This window comes from Amphiprion ocellaris, chromosome 18, assembly GCF_022539595.1.
Source record: "Amphiprion ocellaris isolate individual 3 ecotype Okinawa chromosome 18, ASM2253959v1, whole genome shotgun sequence".
NCBI classification, from domain to species: Eukaryota; Metazoa; Chordata; class Actinopteri; family Pomacentridae; genus Amphiprion; species Amphiprion ocellaris.
This window is the reverse complement of record NC_072783.1, coordinates 26,634,678-26,649,043: the sequence shown is the minus strand read 5'-3', so window position 1 is coordinate 26,649,043 and position 14,366 is coordinate 26,634,678. Positions and strand designations below refer to the sequence as shown.

Sequence of the window (14,366 nt, the reverse complement as noted above, 5' to 3'; positions counted from 1 at the left end):
CAGGTGGCGCTGCGACCGAGAGTGTATATTGGCCTATGGATGTGATCAGGGTCAGACTCTGATCACACGTAAAATTTCAGGCAGATCGGACCATGTCCAGGCTAGTTATAGAGCATTTCCTTCCAACCACCAGGTGGCGCTGCGACCGAGAGTTTATGTCGGCCTATGGATGTGATCAGGACTGGACTCTGATCACACCTGTAAAGTTTGAGGCAGATTGGAGCATGTTTAGGGCAGTTACACAGCAGTTGATGTTTCATGGCGAAGCATCAAAATTCACGAGGCCGCCATGGCCACGCCCTCAGACTTGAGGTGAGCATTTTGATAACTTTTGATCACCCATGCCTGGAGTACATCCTGGCCGAATTTCAGCTCTCTCGGTGTTACCCTATGTGAGTTTATAGCTTTTGAAAATGTACAAAAATGACCCAAAATCGTCAAAACGTATGACATATAATTCAAAATGGCCGACTTCCTGTTGGGTTTTGGGCATGGCTGTCAATTACATTTTGGTGTGTCTTGACGAGTTACATATGCCTACCAAGTTTCATAATTCTAGGTGACACGTACTGGCCGTAGTAAATGTTTGAAATTTTCCAGGTGGCGCTATGGAGCCATTTTGCCAAACACATGTGCAGTTTCCCTAAAATATCAAATGGGTTGCTGGTCCAGATATGTGTGGTAATTTTGGCGAGCATTTGAGCATTTTTAACCTGTCAAAAAGTACTTTGTTTATTCCGGCAACGATACGTTGCCACGGCAACAGCGTTTTATGAATCGTCAAAATCTTCACACTGTGCCATCGTCAATGTGTGGTCACTCACCTGACCAATTTTCAGAATCATATGACAAAGTATCAGGCAATGGCACGTGCAAATGTAATAACAATTTCTTCCTGTTGCCAATAGGTGGCGCTATGAGTATTTCTAAATTTATGAATGTGGATGTGTTCAGAACCGGACTGGTGTCCATCACATCAAGTTTGGTCCGGATTGGATCATTTCCAGCTGAGATATTAATAATTCAATTTTTATGGCGAGAAATCGAAATTCGCCGCAATGCCACAGACACGCCCCTTGACGACGAGTCACCATTTTCTTTGGGAATCATCATCAATGTGTTCAGGCTTATGTTACCACATTTGAGGTGAATCTGATCAACGTGCTAAGAATAGTACATCAAAGTGTGAAAAATGTCAATTTCCTGCTACCACAAGGTGGCGCTATGACTGTGAATGTATATAACCACATGGATATTGTCAGGGCTGGACATTGATCACACATGTCAAATTTCAGGCAGATTGGACCATGTACAGCTGAGTTAGACACCACTTCCTGTTTCATGGCGAAGGATCCATTTTTTTGGGAGTCGCCATGGCCACGCCCTTTGAAATGAAATGAACATTTTGATAATTTTTCATCAGGTCGCGTGTTTGCATATATTGGCCAAATTTGACGTCTGTCGGACTTATCCCCGATGAGTTATTAATTTTGAAAAATTTACAGCTAATTCAAGATGGCCGACTTCCTGTTGGTGTTAGGGCGTGGTCATGATTGACTTTTTTGGGTTTCCTGATGTGCTGAATATGCATACAAAATTTTGTAGCTGTACATGAAACATCGTGCAAGTTGGCCTAATGACCAAATTTTCAATTTTCCAGGGGGCGCTATGGAGCCATTTTGCCACACACATGCGCAACTCCCATAAAATATCAAATTTTTCGCGCGGCCTGATGAGCATGCCACGTTTGATGCGTTTTGGGGTATGATAAGGCCGCCAAAAAGGCAATTCAAAAGTCCGGAAAAGAATAATAATAATAATAATAATAATAATAATAATAATAATAATAATAATAATAAATAATTCCTTGCATTCCAATAGGGTCTTCGCACCATTCGGTGCTCGGACCCTAATCAGGTAATGAAATGAAACTAATACACAGGTCACTTATCATTATAGAAAAACACAGTATTTGTAGTTCCATTCATCACCATTAGGTGGCAGGAACGATTCGTTATAGTGGATTGTGTTGGAGTTGTCACATAAGTGGAGACCAAACTTAATACCTTCAACATGTATTTCACAAGAACATATCTGTGTAAAAACAGTTATTGACAATTTTCAATCATTATAGTCACAATACAGTCAATTATCTTCCCAAATGAATAATTAGCATATAATGGGCCCTTTTCAAATGTCGGACATGTTGCAGATTTTCCATTTTAATTCAGTTGTCATTAATGAAAGAGAATTGCAAACAGAATCACCCAGTCTTTCATTATCTATAAAGGTTTACAGCAGGTTTTAGTGTTTTATAAGCGTTTAATGACACACAATGTATGCAGACAATATAAAAATTTCTTCATGAAATATTCTCTCGTGTTTTCTCTCCCCTCCTTCCACAGGAGAGCAACTGGTCGCCACGCATCCAATCTAATTAGCTACCAAAATTGATTGTTTTTATTTATATACACAACACATTTACAAGATTGGACTTACTGACCAAAAATGAAAAGATGCACGTAAAAACTCCCCATAAAATGGTTATTATTCATACCTTGAAAGGTACAAGAATATTCACATAAAAAGTACAAAAGATACATTTTCTTCAAAGTGTAAATTACAGATATTTAGCCATTCCTGACTTTTGTGCTCTGGTTTAGCTTCTTGGATGAAAACATGCAGTTACGTGCTTCAGCCACATTTGAGACGCATCAACACACTTTTGTAGATGTTTAACAAAAGCAGCCTCAGGTCCCATTTTCATTTAGTTTGTTTTATCTGCTCAGTATCAGCATGACACAGTTACATCCGTTCATCATCTTTACATTTAGCCGTTTCCAGACAGAATGTTGATCGTGGTTCAACATTTTTGCTCAATGACACGTGAAGGCAGGAAATTCACCTCGTTACCAATAAACCACCAGACCGTGACCGGTGCCAGTCCTCTGGCTCAGAGCTGATTTAAATCCAACCGAGTGGTTTTATATCAAAATAACTGTGTCAAAGAACAACCAGAGAAAGGTCACAGACGGTTTTAAAAGGACACGGCAGGCAGATCAGCCCCGTCGTCTGTGAGATTCCTCGGTGGTGTGCAGGTTTCATGAGACATCACAATCACAAGACAGTGTAAACACCAGAACGTTATCTATGATTGCATCGAAGATCTACGACGTGGTTTCATAGTAACCAGAAAATATCACATTCTTAAACAAAGAGGGAACATCTGTGATCTGTGCTATAACATTGTTACAGTCTGAAAAAAGCCATGTATCTCCAGCAGAAGTCATGTTCAAGTTCTATGTTTCTGTTTTTAAAGAATACCTAATAAAAACCCCAGGAACTGATTGTATTATTGTGGAATAAAAATAAGTCATTGTTGCAACCTAAAAGTTCAATTCATGGGTTACAGAATTCCACATCTATTAATGTTCTTGAACCTTTTTCAAATTTCAACAGGATCAATGCAAAAATGCACTTTCATCATCCTGAAATCTGCTTTACTCCTAATAAGTTGCCCTCATGGAGATTTGAGGTTTTCAACAGACAGCAACAACACTTATGAAGGGTTTCATTCCAAAAAACTACACTGTATATAAACATGAATAGAGGTTATGTGAATCTTATCACTCAAAACTTCAAAAACAGTAATTCTAAATATTGTTAGTATATGATAGCTGACAGTATTAAAATAAAATCTTTTTATTAAAAAAGAAAAAAAAAACAACATTATTTTTACGTAAGAAATTGTCATCTAAAATTAGGTATATTTTTTAAAGATCTTATTCTGGAACAAAACTCTTCAAAACCCGTATGAGAACATCAAGATAAAAGATAATCTGACAAGACTTTTAGAGTGAAATATGTGAATGGGTGGGGGGATTTTTACACATTTTGGCAAACATCTCAGCTCTCCCACTGATGACACACTGCATTCACTATGTGGAGGGTTCATACATATATTTATACATTTGGATCTCAGAGAGGTTTGTCTTTAAAAATGCTCAATGTTAAAACTCAGTAGTAGTTGTTGTTTGCAGCTGGATAATAAGCTGCAGTTTGTTTAGTACACGAGGGCAGACAAGAAAATCACGTCTCCCACTATTTTTCAAGACCTGTCCAGGATTACAAGCCTCCAGTGAACCGCATTCTGCTGCAGAGTCCCAGAACTCTGCAAACTGCTTCTTTCTTTCCAAACCTGTGACAACAGCGACGTTGGGATGTGTGAGTTAGGACAGCGCTGACTTTCCAACAAGGACATGAGGGTCAGACAATGGCTCCATTGACTCGGTTTTGACCTCCCCCAGCCCAACACCAGTTAACATGAAAAAAAACAGCCTTCGAAAAAATGCTGTTGATTATTAACTGGGATGCCAGTGTGTTGTGGCGGAGTGGAATTCGAGCCATGCATTGATTATCCAAATGGAGCAGAGCAATGTTGTTGCCTCCTCAGAATCACATTCAGCTCCAGTGTCTGGAGGATTGCTCACTCTTACAAAAAGCACAAACAGCAGGGCTGCTTTCTGTTTTGTAAAGGGAAACACTTGTGTATGTTCATGCAGATTCTTCACATCTTGCACAGTGAAAAGCTACCAAACCCAAAAGGCTCACTGTGATAACACAAGCTTGGAGTATCCTAACATATAGTACAGTTCGCAAGATTTAATAGAAGTTATTCTCCCTGCTTCTCCGAAAAACTGACAGTCCCTGAAAGGTTTGCTTTAACTTAATTACTTATTCACTATGTCTTTACAACAAAAATAGAAGTTATATCTTTGTAGCTTAAAAAGTCTGCTAGTACCTCATAACAGATTCCTCGTACCACAAAGTAGCTGCAGCCACAGACACCAACAACCACATACATCAGTGCGGTACAATGCCGCTGTCTTCACCAAACAGGATGCCTTTCTTTCAGGGAACATTTCTACTGGCCAGATGGGCTGCAGGGCCTTCTCTGTCCAAAACTAAATGGCTTTGAGAGTATTAAAGACCCCCATCAGGTCCGGGAGATAGTGACCAGAATACTAAACATTATCTTCAATGCATATCATGGCTCACTTTGTCAGAGTTCTATGTGGATTTTTCACTGCTCAGCTGAGGGAACTGAAGGAAATAAAATGAATGATTCACAAGTAGTGGAAACAACCACAGAAACTGAACAAATTAAAAGAAAATGTCCTTAAAAAAATCAGCATTCATGAATCCAGTCGGGTGATTCTGTGACGATCTGATTCTTCTCGTACCATGACGGGTTTTTGACTAATGTGAACTTTGCATATTGAGTTATTTACAGAGGCCGAGTGAACCTCTTTTTGGCACTTAACAGTCACAGATTGATGACAGGAAGACATGAATACAAATGATGCCATAGACACCACATTATTGCTACACTGTGCTGAGTCAATATGTGTCACAACTGGGTGATATGGTGACTTCTGATAGACAGACTGCTTTTGTCGGTATCGAGAGAAAGTTCTGTCTCACGTGCCTTTACTACAACCAGTTTCAAGCACACACCCTGTTCATTTCTGTCACATAGATATCTGTCTTCCCTTTCTCTCATTTCCCTCTGCGATTTCATTTCAGTTCCCAGTCCCTCTCCTCAGGTGTGACCACTCCAGGTGTCTGCTAGTCCAAGATACTCCGGATTTTCTGCAGTAGGGGTCAAAAATCCGTTCACATGCCTGTTAACTCCGTCGCTCTCCAGTGCTGCAGCACCGTCCACCACTGCAGCTCCTGGTGCCACTTTGGCCACAAGGTCCAGGTAGTACGGGTTGTCAAAAGCAGGAGAGGTGGAGCTCGAGGAGCTCACAGGGACCAAGTAGCCGGGATTTTCCACGCTGTGACCAGAGCTCAGTCCGTTAGGGAGGCGTCGGTCCACTCTGGAGCCTTTACGAGGCAGCGTGCTCGGTCGCTCATAGATCCCTGGTCTGAGATCCTTAATCTCCTGGTTGATGTACTCTGATAGGGTGGACAAAGGAAAAAAAAGTTAGAAAAACACTTTGAGGTTTAGTTACTCCTTCTCTCTAGATTTTTTTTTAGAGAGCATACAGAGGAAGCAATCATTCACTCACCTGGCAAGGTATGATTGTGATTGTGGCCATGACTCCTCCTGGGCAGTGAGTGATGAAGGTGATGAGGATGGAGAAAGCCGTTGGGCCCATCGGTCTCGAGGTCTCCCTGGCTGCCGTTGGGGTTGGTGGGGTCTTCGCAGTAGCGTCCAGGGCTGGCTGGGGGCAACGAGTGGTCGTCTGGAGGCCCATCCAGGAAGACCGAGTCAGACTGGCCTCCAGCTGAGGGGCTGCGAGCCAGCGTCGGGTACTGAGGCCACAGACCGTTAGAGGTGCTGGCTCCTAACGGTAAGGTCGGGTACTGGCTGCGACCCAGAGTGCTCAGGGACGAGTACATGCTCCGAGGACCACCGGCGATGGAGGGCTCAACATCTAAGCCCTGATCTCTGCTCTGCTAGAAAGATGACAAACAAAAAGACTAATAAACTAAAGACACAGAGCATATACTTGTATCCATTACCTTTATGTAATTATTCCTTATGGCTTCATTCTGACAATATTCATCACCTAGTGCTCGGGAAGAATCCGTATTGCTGCCCAACAACAGTGATATGTTAAATAACATAAAGGAAGAAGAGTGTTTTCATTCACTCTTCTCAAAGTGAATCCACTAATAAAATTTCCCTTTAATCACATCTTTTATTAGAATGTTTCTGCCTGCTTAGTCTAGAAAAACATTACAGCAGGTTAGGACTCTTTAGCTCTTATTTTCAAGCATGCTGCATATAGCACATTTTCCTTCAAATGCAATTCCTCATCTGTTACCAGTGAACATTGAAAATATACAGAGATACTATCATTGTCCTGTCCAAGCCTTTTTTAAACATCTGTCTCCTGCATTGCAAAGAGGAAATTATTTCAGACTGACTTGACATGAAAAGAATCTGCCTATCAATGTAAGATTGTCCCTTCATTGTTTATTAGCAAGAACTGTATTAAAGTGATGTTAACTGGGTGTTTCTAGCAGATCTGAGCAAGGATGAAGATGATACAGAAACACTACAAGGTCCTACTAGTGAGATTGTCCCTGTGACTTGTATATAAGTGACTCACAAATTTATTCAGCAACATGTTTAAAATCATGGTGTGGTTGTACCTATAATCAACCGCTAAAGTCTGTAGTGCTGCTATTAAGAAAAATCATGTTAGAATTAGAACTATGACAGTAGAGCTATGATTTGAAAGTTTAGACAGATTATCAGCCAGTGTAAATGTATATGAAGAAGAAGGAAAGATAAATAACTGAGGACAAAGATGCTGTTCTCCCTCACTAACCCTGTATGACTGGTGTCTGGACGGTCCATTGGCCTGCGGTTCGTCTCCCTTATTTCTGGTGAAGAGGTTCGGCTGCGGCACCAGATACTCCTCGGCGTCCATCATTTCCCCCACGTTGTCGCCCTCCTCCAGAAGCATCCGGTAAAACCTGCTGTCCACTGGGCTGCACTTGCTCATGTCCTCATCGTTCTGCATCACACGAAACGACAACATGGTAGAAAAACACAGGAAAAATATAAGAAAAGTCTGTGTTTACCCATAAGGTCATTTTATGTCTTTTTCCAAGGGTGACGAGGCACACATAGACAAAAAACATTCCACAGTACAATGTAGACGACAACATACTGAGAGCATAGTCACACAAAAGTTAAAAACATGTGTAAGACATGCATGTACCTGAATGACTACATAGCGAGGTGGGTCTCTGGCCATGGCACTAAACTCGATGATCAGATCTTTGAACTTGGGCCTGCTTTCTGGATCGATCATCCAACCTGCGATCCAGACAGAAAATCAAGATGTCAGTCGGTCGAATTCAATGTAAACCAATTCTGTCAAATCCTGTAGTAAGGTACAAACAACAGGTCATTTCTTTGACTGAAGTTCATTTGAAATTCATTAACCAAACTACTCCGCCGAAATCGTTCAACTGACTGAACAGGTTCATGTACAGTTTCTATATTTACCAGAACAGTAAATTAGTGAACAATTAATCTTCTGAACCTCAAGCAATTTCTGGATGTTTTTGCTACTGTTACAGTTTTACTCATTGCAGGTATGTAATATAAAGTCACGCACCACTATGGAAACAGCACAACCATGACTAGAAGCAGAGAGAACTCAGAATTTTTTTTTTGTACTGTACTGACACAGTTATAATGTCATAAATCATTTAAAAATTATGTTTAATATCTATAATTACCTAAAAAAAATCTGTAATTAGGGTCGAGCGCAATATTTTTCCAAGTGTCCAGAAGTTTTAAATAAACTGGAAGAAAATAGTGACTCTACATACTCTAGATGTTTTACTATTAATATTTTTAATTCATTTCTTGCCTCAGACAGCCTACAGTTCAGCTGAAAATTTCCTGAATTTTTGTCACATTACTGTTGGTCACTTTTGAGTCACAAATGGCTTCACAATGGGGCAATGAATGAATGTAGTTTTTTTTTTTTTTTTTTTTTTTTTCCAAAATCAAGTAGATCAAATACTGCATTTTTGGCAACATTTTAAATGAGACATGTAGAATTAAAGTGATTTGGATGAAATATCACAATTTTGAGCTTCTAGTTGAGATGTTAAGTTTCAGAACACCAAGTTAGAGGTGAGTAGTTAAAGGACTGCTGGAAAGCTGAAAATGAGAGGATTCCTTCTGTTTTTACAGTTTGTGGCTCCTATAAATGATGTAATTTGGGTATTTTTCTTTTAAAGACAACATGGCTTTCAAACCCGCTGGTGGGTTTTGGGATTCAGAGAGGGTTACATTTTAAGACACAGACAAAACGTAAAAAAAAGTACTGACATTTGACCATGATCATGTAGACCTCGATGGTGCAGATGAGGGGCTGAGGAAGCCGCTCTCCGCCCTCTAAAACATCTGGGATCTCCCTTGCTGGGATTGTGTCATAGGGCTTCGAACCGTACGTCATCAGCTCCCAAACTGTCACTCCTGAGGGAGAAATTCCAACAGCACAACAGTCAAGCACTAATTTAAACCTTGTTTTATTAAGATTAGTTCAGCAGAGGGACACTGACCGTAGCTCCAGACGTCACTCTGATGAGTGAACTTCCTGTGCAGAATAGACTCCAGGGCCATCCATTTAATTGGGACCTAGAAATACAGAAACACATCTTAAAAAACAGAAAAATTCAATCATTGTGGATGTTTCAGGTGCTCCTACAGTCTCGTCTTACCTTCCCTCCATCAGCGTGATACTCGGTCTCGTCTATATCGAGCAAACGGGCCAGACCAAAGTCAGTGATCTTCACGTGATTGGGGTTCTTCACCAGAACATTTCGAGCAGCCAGATCTCTGTGAACCAACCGTACCTCCTCCAAATAACTCATCCCCTACACCAACACACACACAAGTCCATCACCCGCAAAGCCATGTGTCCACAAATATACAAACTGGTACCAAATGTAAAAGGAAAAATAAGATGAGAGGGACATCAGCAGCAACATTACGACACTGCATTTACAGTCAGCAGTCACACAAGCATGCAAATCAACAAAAACACAACATGTTGTCGTATTGTTTACGTACCTTGGCAATCTGGACACACCAGTTGAGGAGGAACTGGGAACCAATGCGGTCCTTGTTCTCCCTGACGTAGTCGAGAAGGCAGCCGTACGGCATCAGCTGAGTGACCAGCTGCACTGTGGAGGTCAAACAAATCCCTAAGAGCCGGCAAACGTACGGGCTGGCAACCCCCGCCATCACATAGGCCTCCTGGAGAAGACAGAGCAAAGGTGTTGAGAGATGTTTCTAGTGCACTTTTCGGCTGTAACTGTGTGTGTCCTGTACTCACGTCAAGGATTTCTTTATTGGCCTTTGGGGAGGTGTTTTCTCGCAACACCTTAATGGCTACGGGTATTTTCACACTTTCCCCTTCAGGAGCCCACACTCCCTGAAACAGTGACCAAAACCATTAAAAATCATCAATATGAATATCAGATTCACAACAAATACCGCTGCTGTTCATCTCAGTCAGTTTTGGAAGTTGTGGCTTGCTTACCTTATAGACAGTACCAAAGGCTCCTGCACCGAGCACCCTGAGTTTTTTCAACTCGGTCTCCTTCAAGATGCGCATCTGAGCTTGATTAGGTGACGCACCACTTGGTGTTAAAGGCTCCACCAGCTGTACACATAAAAGGAGCAGCACATTATTCATCGCAGAGCCAGGACAACACATAGCAGCAGTTGCTACATGTGGGAGCTTGTGTGCAGCTTAAAAAAATATGGTAATTCCGCCTCAATTCATCAAATTTTTAAAAAAGTTTATCCCTGACCATCTCAGACTTTTCTGATTTTATTCTGTGCATACGTATTTTGCTATGTAAAATCTGGATTCATAGGTAACATTACTTGTTGAGTTAAAATTCTTAAAGAAAGTGGGGTCGTGTCAATTTTTGCACTGTTTTCTTTGCGCCAATCTGTGGATCACTGTTTGAAGAGCCGTAACTGGAGAATTAAGACAGCTAGAGTCGTGAAACTTTGTAGGCTAATTGATACGTACATTTGGTCTTCAATGGTACAACCTTTGATAGAATCATACAAACCAGTTATATAATTGTGCAAATTCGGTCAAAAAATGGACATATTTTTTTGTATTCCCATATTCCCCCAACCATGAAACCTTTATTTTTCACCCTAAAAGGCTGATTTTTTTCCTGTGAGTGGCACCAATGGGAGCTTAAAAAACATCCGCAAGTCAGAAAATTAAATTAAATTCAAATTAAATTTTTGCATTTCCAGCCAATATCTGAAGATGTATTGAGCATGTATGATACATGAAACCACTTCAATAGAGATCCCAACTGGAAGAGTTCTATAATGTTGTTACTGGGCTAAAAGAAAAATTATGTTTTTTCAGCTCATAGTTATTCAAATAATTTTATGAAAAGTAGCAGCATAAACAATGACGTGTTTATTTCAGCCACATATATTATCAGGTGCTTTTCAGTTCTTTATCAAGATCTGTTTTAATTCATTATAACCTTGTTAACAAAGAATTAGTGAAATAGATAGTCAGACGTGGGGCATTCTGTAAACTGAGGCCCTACAGTAAATGGTGTTCCCATCATTCCCAGTGCTCACCTCGTGCTCCTGCAGGATCCTCCTCAGCGTCTCCTTCCTCTTCAGCTTATTCTGTCTCCTCAGGTAAAAGACCAGCAATGCCAGCAGGATGAAGAAGAGCACCACTCCACCCACTGCAGCTGCGATGGTCGTACCGGGCCTAAACAGAGAGAAACAGCTTAGCGCAGCTTCCAGAAAAGTTGAAAGTAAAATAAACTTGCTCTGACAAATTATTCTTTATTGTTTGTGCCTGAACGCTTGAAGCAGCTCACCCTGCCCTGTTGTCGATGGGGCAGCCTTTCTCATCCAAGAAAGTGCAGCTGAAACAGAAAAGCACCAGGTGTGAAATTATTCTCACTGTGTGTGTTTGTGAGCTTGTGTGTGTGTGTGTGTGGGTTCACTTACGGCAGTGTACAGTTGGTGTTGCATGGCAGACAGTGTCCGGTAGCATTGCTGTACTTCCACACAGCTTGCTGATCCTCCTTCACGCCGCTGGGACAACTCGCCACGCAAAACTCACCATCCTGGAAGTTCAGACATTCTGTGCAATTATCTGCACCCTGGAGACACACAGAGAGGAACGTTAAAGCAATTTATACAAAAGTGTCTGTGTTTTGGCTTATTTGGTAGTTTTTACACTACAGACAAGCAGGAAATGTGAGAAACATCCACCAGAGGATGCAAAAAACATCCACAGCTGGAGCCGAAGCAGGAACATTGTGGTTACTTGGTGACCGCTGGAGCACAGAATTACCCCGGCTTATTGACTGTTTACAATTTTAATCAATGCATTGTTGGATTAAGTAAACATCTAAAAATGTCAATCCTACATTTCCAAGAGACATTCAAAAATTTGATTTAACCAACACTAAAATATCTAAAGGAACTGTGGCATCTGCAGTGGATGCTTTGCCGGTCTGTTGTGGTAACAAGAGAGCTAAGCCAAAAGCTGAAACCGATGATTTACTGGTGGATCTACGTGCTTACACTGACCTAGGGCCACAAGCGGTGAGTACTGACCCAAAGAATACAACTGCAGACACAAGTGGTGGAAATTTGTATTTACCGCTTATGGGTGTCTGGGCTTTGTCACTTGGAAGGGGTTCAAAGTAGAATTTCTGCTCCTTCACATTGAAAGAACAAGTTGAGGTAAATCTGTCAATGACGCCTCCCTGACGAGGTGTTTTGAGCTCGTCCAACCAGGAGGACACCAGGACACTCTGGAGAGAATATGGCTGTGTTCCATACTCTGTATTTGTACTTTAAGAACATACTACAGCTGCCCTTCCAGAGAACATGCTGTTTCATGGAGTATGGACACAATTGGGAGACACTATTTCATTAAAATATTGTGCCTTGCTCATATACCCATCACAGTCTGTAGTGTGAAATGAGCTTGTTAGCTTGCTAGCTCTTGTGCAGGACACTGACAAATGTATGTAACTGTGTAGAAGATTGTCAGAACTGCATGTTACAAAATCCAACCGGATGTAGCAGGACATCCTGGTAATTCTGGCATATCACATATGACATATTATGTACTGGAACATACTAGATATTTTTCTGGCATACTATATGGTCACTCCAGATATTATTTGAGCATTTTGAACAATTTCATCCTTTTGGTAAGAGTAATATACTTTAAACTGAGTGTTCAGGTGATGTTCAAATACTTCATGTTCTCTCAATGATCACCACAAACTTCTGAAATGCAACTAGTTAGATGAGACCATCAAATCCGTCAAACAATCATTCTCACAAACACCTACCGGGCCTTGGCAGGAGGCAGAGCCATTGATAGGTCGACACTCTGGATGACACGCATTGCACTCAGATCCGTCTGTGTATTCCCGCACGGACCTGCAACACAAGCACAGGGCGCGTGTAACGTAACATCCCGTAACACAGTCCGGCATTTGTCGTATGCATCTATCTAAGGCACCTGACACCGTCATAAGGAGACACATTTTTAGAATGGGGGGCCCCAGCTGCAAATAACCTGATGAGCTGCTCAGGATAACTTGTTCTCTGCACCACACTGAGCAAGACAACAATGTCTGGTATTGCTTGGCAACTTTCAGCGAACTGTATGTGTGAAGATTGCAAAGATATGATGACAATAGTTGGATGAGAATATAGCTCTCATGTTGCAGAGTGAAGCTGCAACATTCCCGAACCCAAACCCCATCAATGAACCACAAACCGTCTCTTGAGTATGTATATTAAACATATAACAAATGACATGCTATGTCTCAGTGAGAAAGCAAATATGCATTCACTGTGGGATCATTTTTCACTGCACCTTTATGGAAACAGCACAACCCTGGCTAGAAGCACAGAAAACTTCAAATGTCTTCTGTGCAGTATAACAAAGTTAGAATGCCATAAATCCTTAAAAAAGAAAAAAAAAAGTAGATTTTTTTTGGATAACTTAAAAAAATAAAATTGGAATTAACACAAGCAACATTTTCCCAAGTGACAACAGGTGTACCCAATACAGGTAAAAACTGGTGACTCGATATTTTACTACTTCCATCTTTCATCTGCTCTGTGTAAACAGGCTGCAGCTCAGACGGAAATTCACTCAATTTTTGTCACGACTGTCATTAATGGCTTCTACGTCGTGCCAACGAGCACAAAAATTTTTTATTTTTTTTACAGAATCCATTTATTTTTGGCAAATTTTTAAATAAGACATGCAGAATTCAGAAACTTCAGTAAAAATACAGTTTATATTATGTAAATAATTTTCCTGACCAAATGGCACATCACAGATGAGTAGTTCAAAGACCACTGAAAAGTTTTTCTTCCCAGAGTTCAGAGGGATAAATTCTCCAACCAAGCTTTAATCTAAAAAAGTATTATTTAGTTGTACGCACTTACAATGCAATGCAAGGCACAGTTAATTGTCTGATGATTGAATCGACTATTAAACACAATTTTTAACTACATTTCCAGATGATTTTAACTTGGATACAACCATATTTTCAGGCAAGGAAAACAAGATTTTTGTTGAATCATATTTAAACTGCAATTTATGAAAAAAAAATGTCTTTTGACTGTGGCATAACTTTATCATTTGGATATTTTCAGCTTTATATTCATGGACTGTCGGACACCAAACGCTTGGCTCTCTATTAATTTGCTATGTCATCCTGAATATATGTCAGTTACAAGCACATCATACCACCCTCAGTTCAGTTATTGTTCAAAGAACCAC

At 40.7% G+C, this 14,366-nt stretch overlaps 1 protein-coding gene across 2 annotated transcripts in view; it reads right to left on the bottom strand.

Annotated features, from left to right (window-relative positions):
* Positions 1–2,302: 2,302 nt before the first annotated feature.
* Positions 2,303–14,366, bottom strand: part of erbb2 (erb-b2 receptor tyrosine kinase 2) — a 31,023-nt gene continuing 18,959 nt past the window's right edge. Inside the window, exons 14-27 of one of the 2 annotated variants that reach the window (XM_023284148.3) lie at positions 12,916–13,006; positions 11,552–11,706; positions 11,419–11,466; positions 11,168–11,306; positions 10,086–10,208; positions 9,879–9,977; positions 9,614–9,799; positions 9,262–9,417; positions 9,103–9,178; positions 8,870–9,016; positions 7,743–7,840; positions 7,347–7,535; positions 6,075–6,465; positions 2,303–5,961 (exon numbers count right to left, since the gene is read on the bottom strand). In XM_023284148.3, the coding sequence (XP_023139916.2) occupies positions 5,603–5,961; positions 6,075–6,465; positions 7,347–7,535; positions 7,743–7,840; positions 8,870–9,016; positions 9,103–9,178; positions 9,262–9,417; positions 9,614–9,799; positions 9,879–9,977; positions 10,086–10,208; positions 11,168–11,306; positions 11,419–11,466; positions 11,552–11,706; positions 12,916–13,006 (2,257 nt within the window). In that variant the 3' untranslated portion in view covers positions 2,303–5,602. The remainder of the gene's footprint in view (positions 5,962–6,074; positions 6,466–7,346; positions 7,536–7,742; positions 7,841–8,869; positions 9,017–9,102; positions 9,179–9,261; positions 9,418–9,613; positions 9,800–9,878; positions 9,978–10,085; positions 10,209–11,167; positions 11,307–11,418; positions 11,467–11,551; positions 11,707–12,915; positions 13,007–14,366) is intronic. The other variant, XM_023284149.3, reaches the window with a different exon arrangement.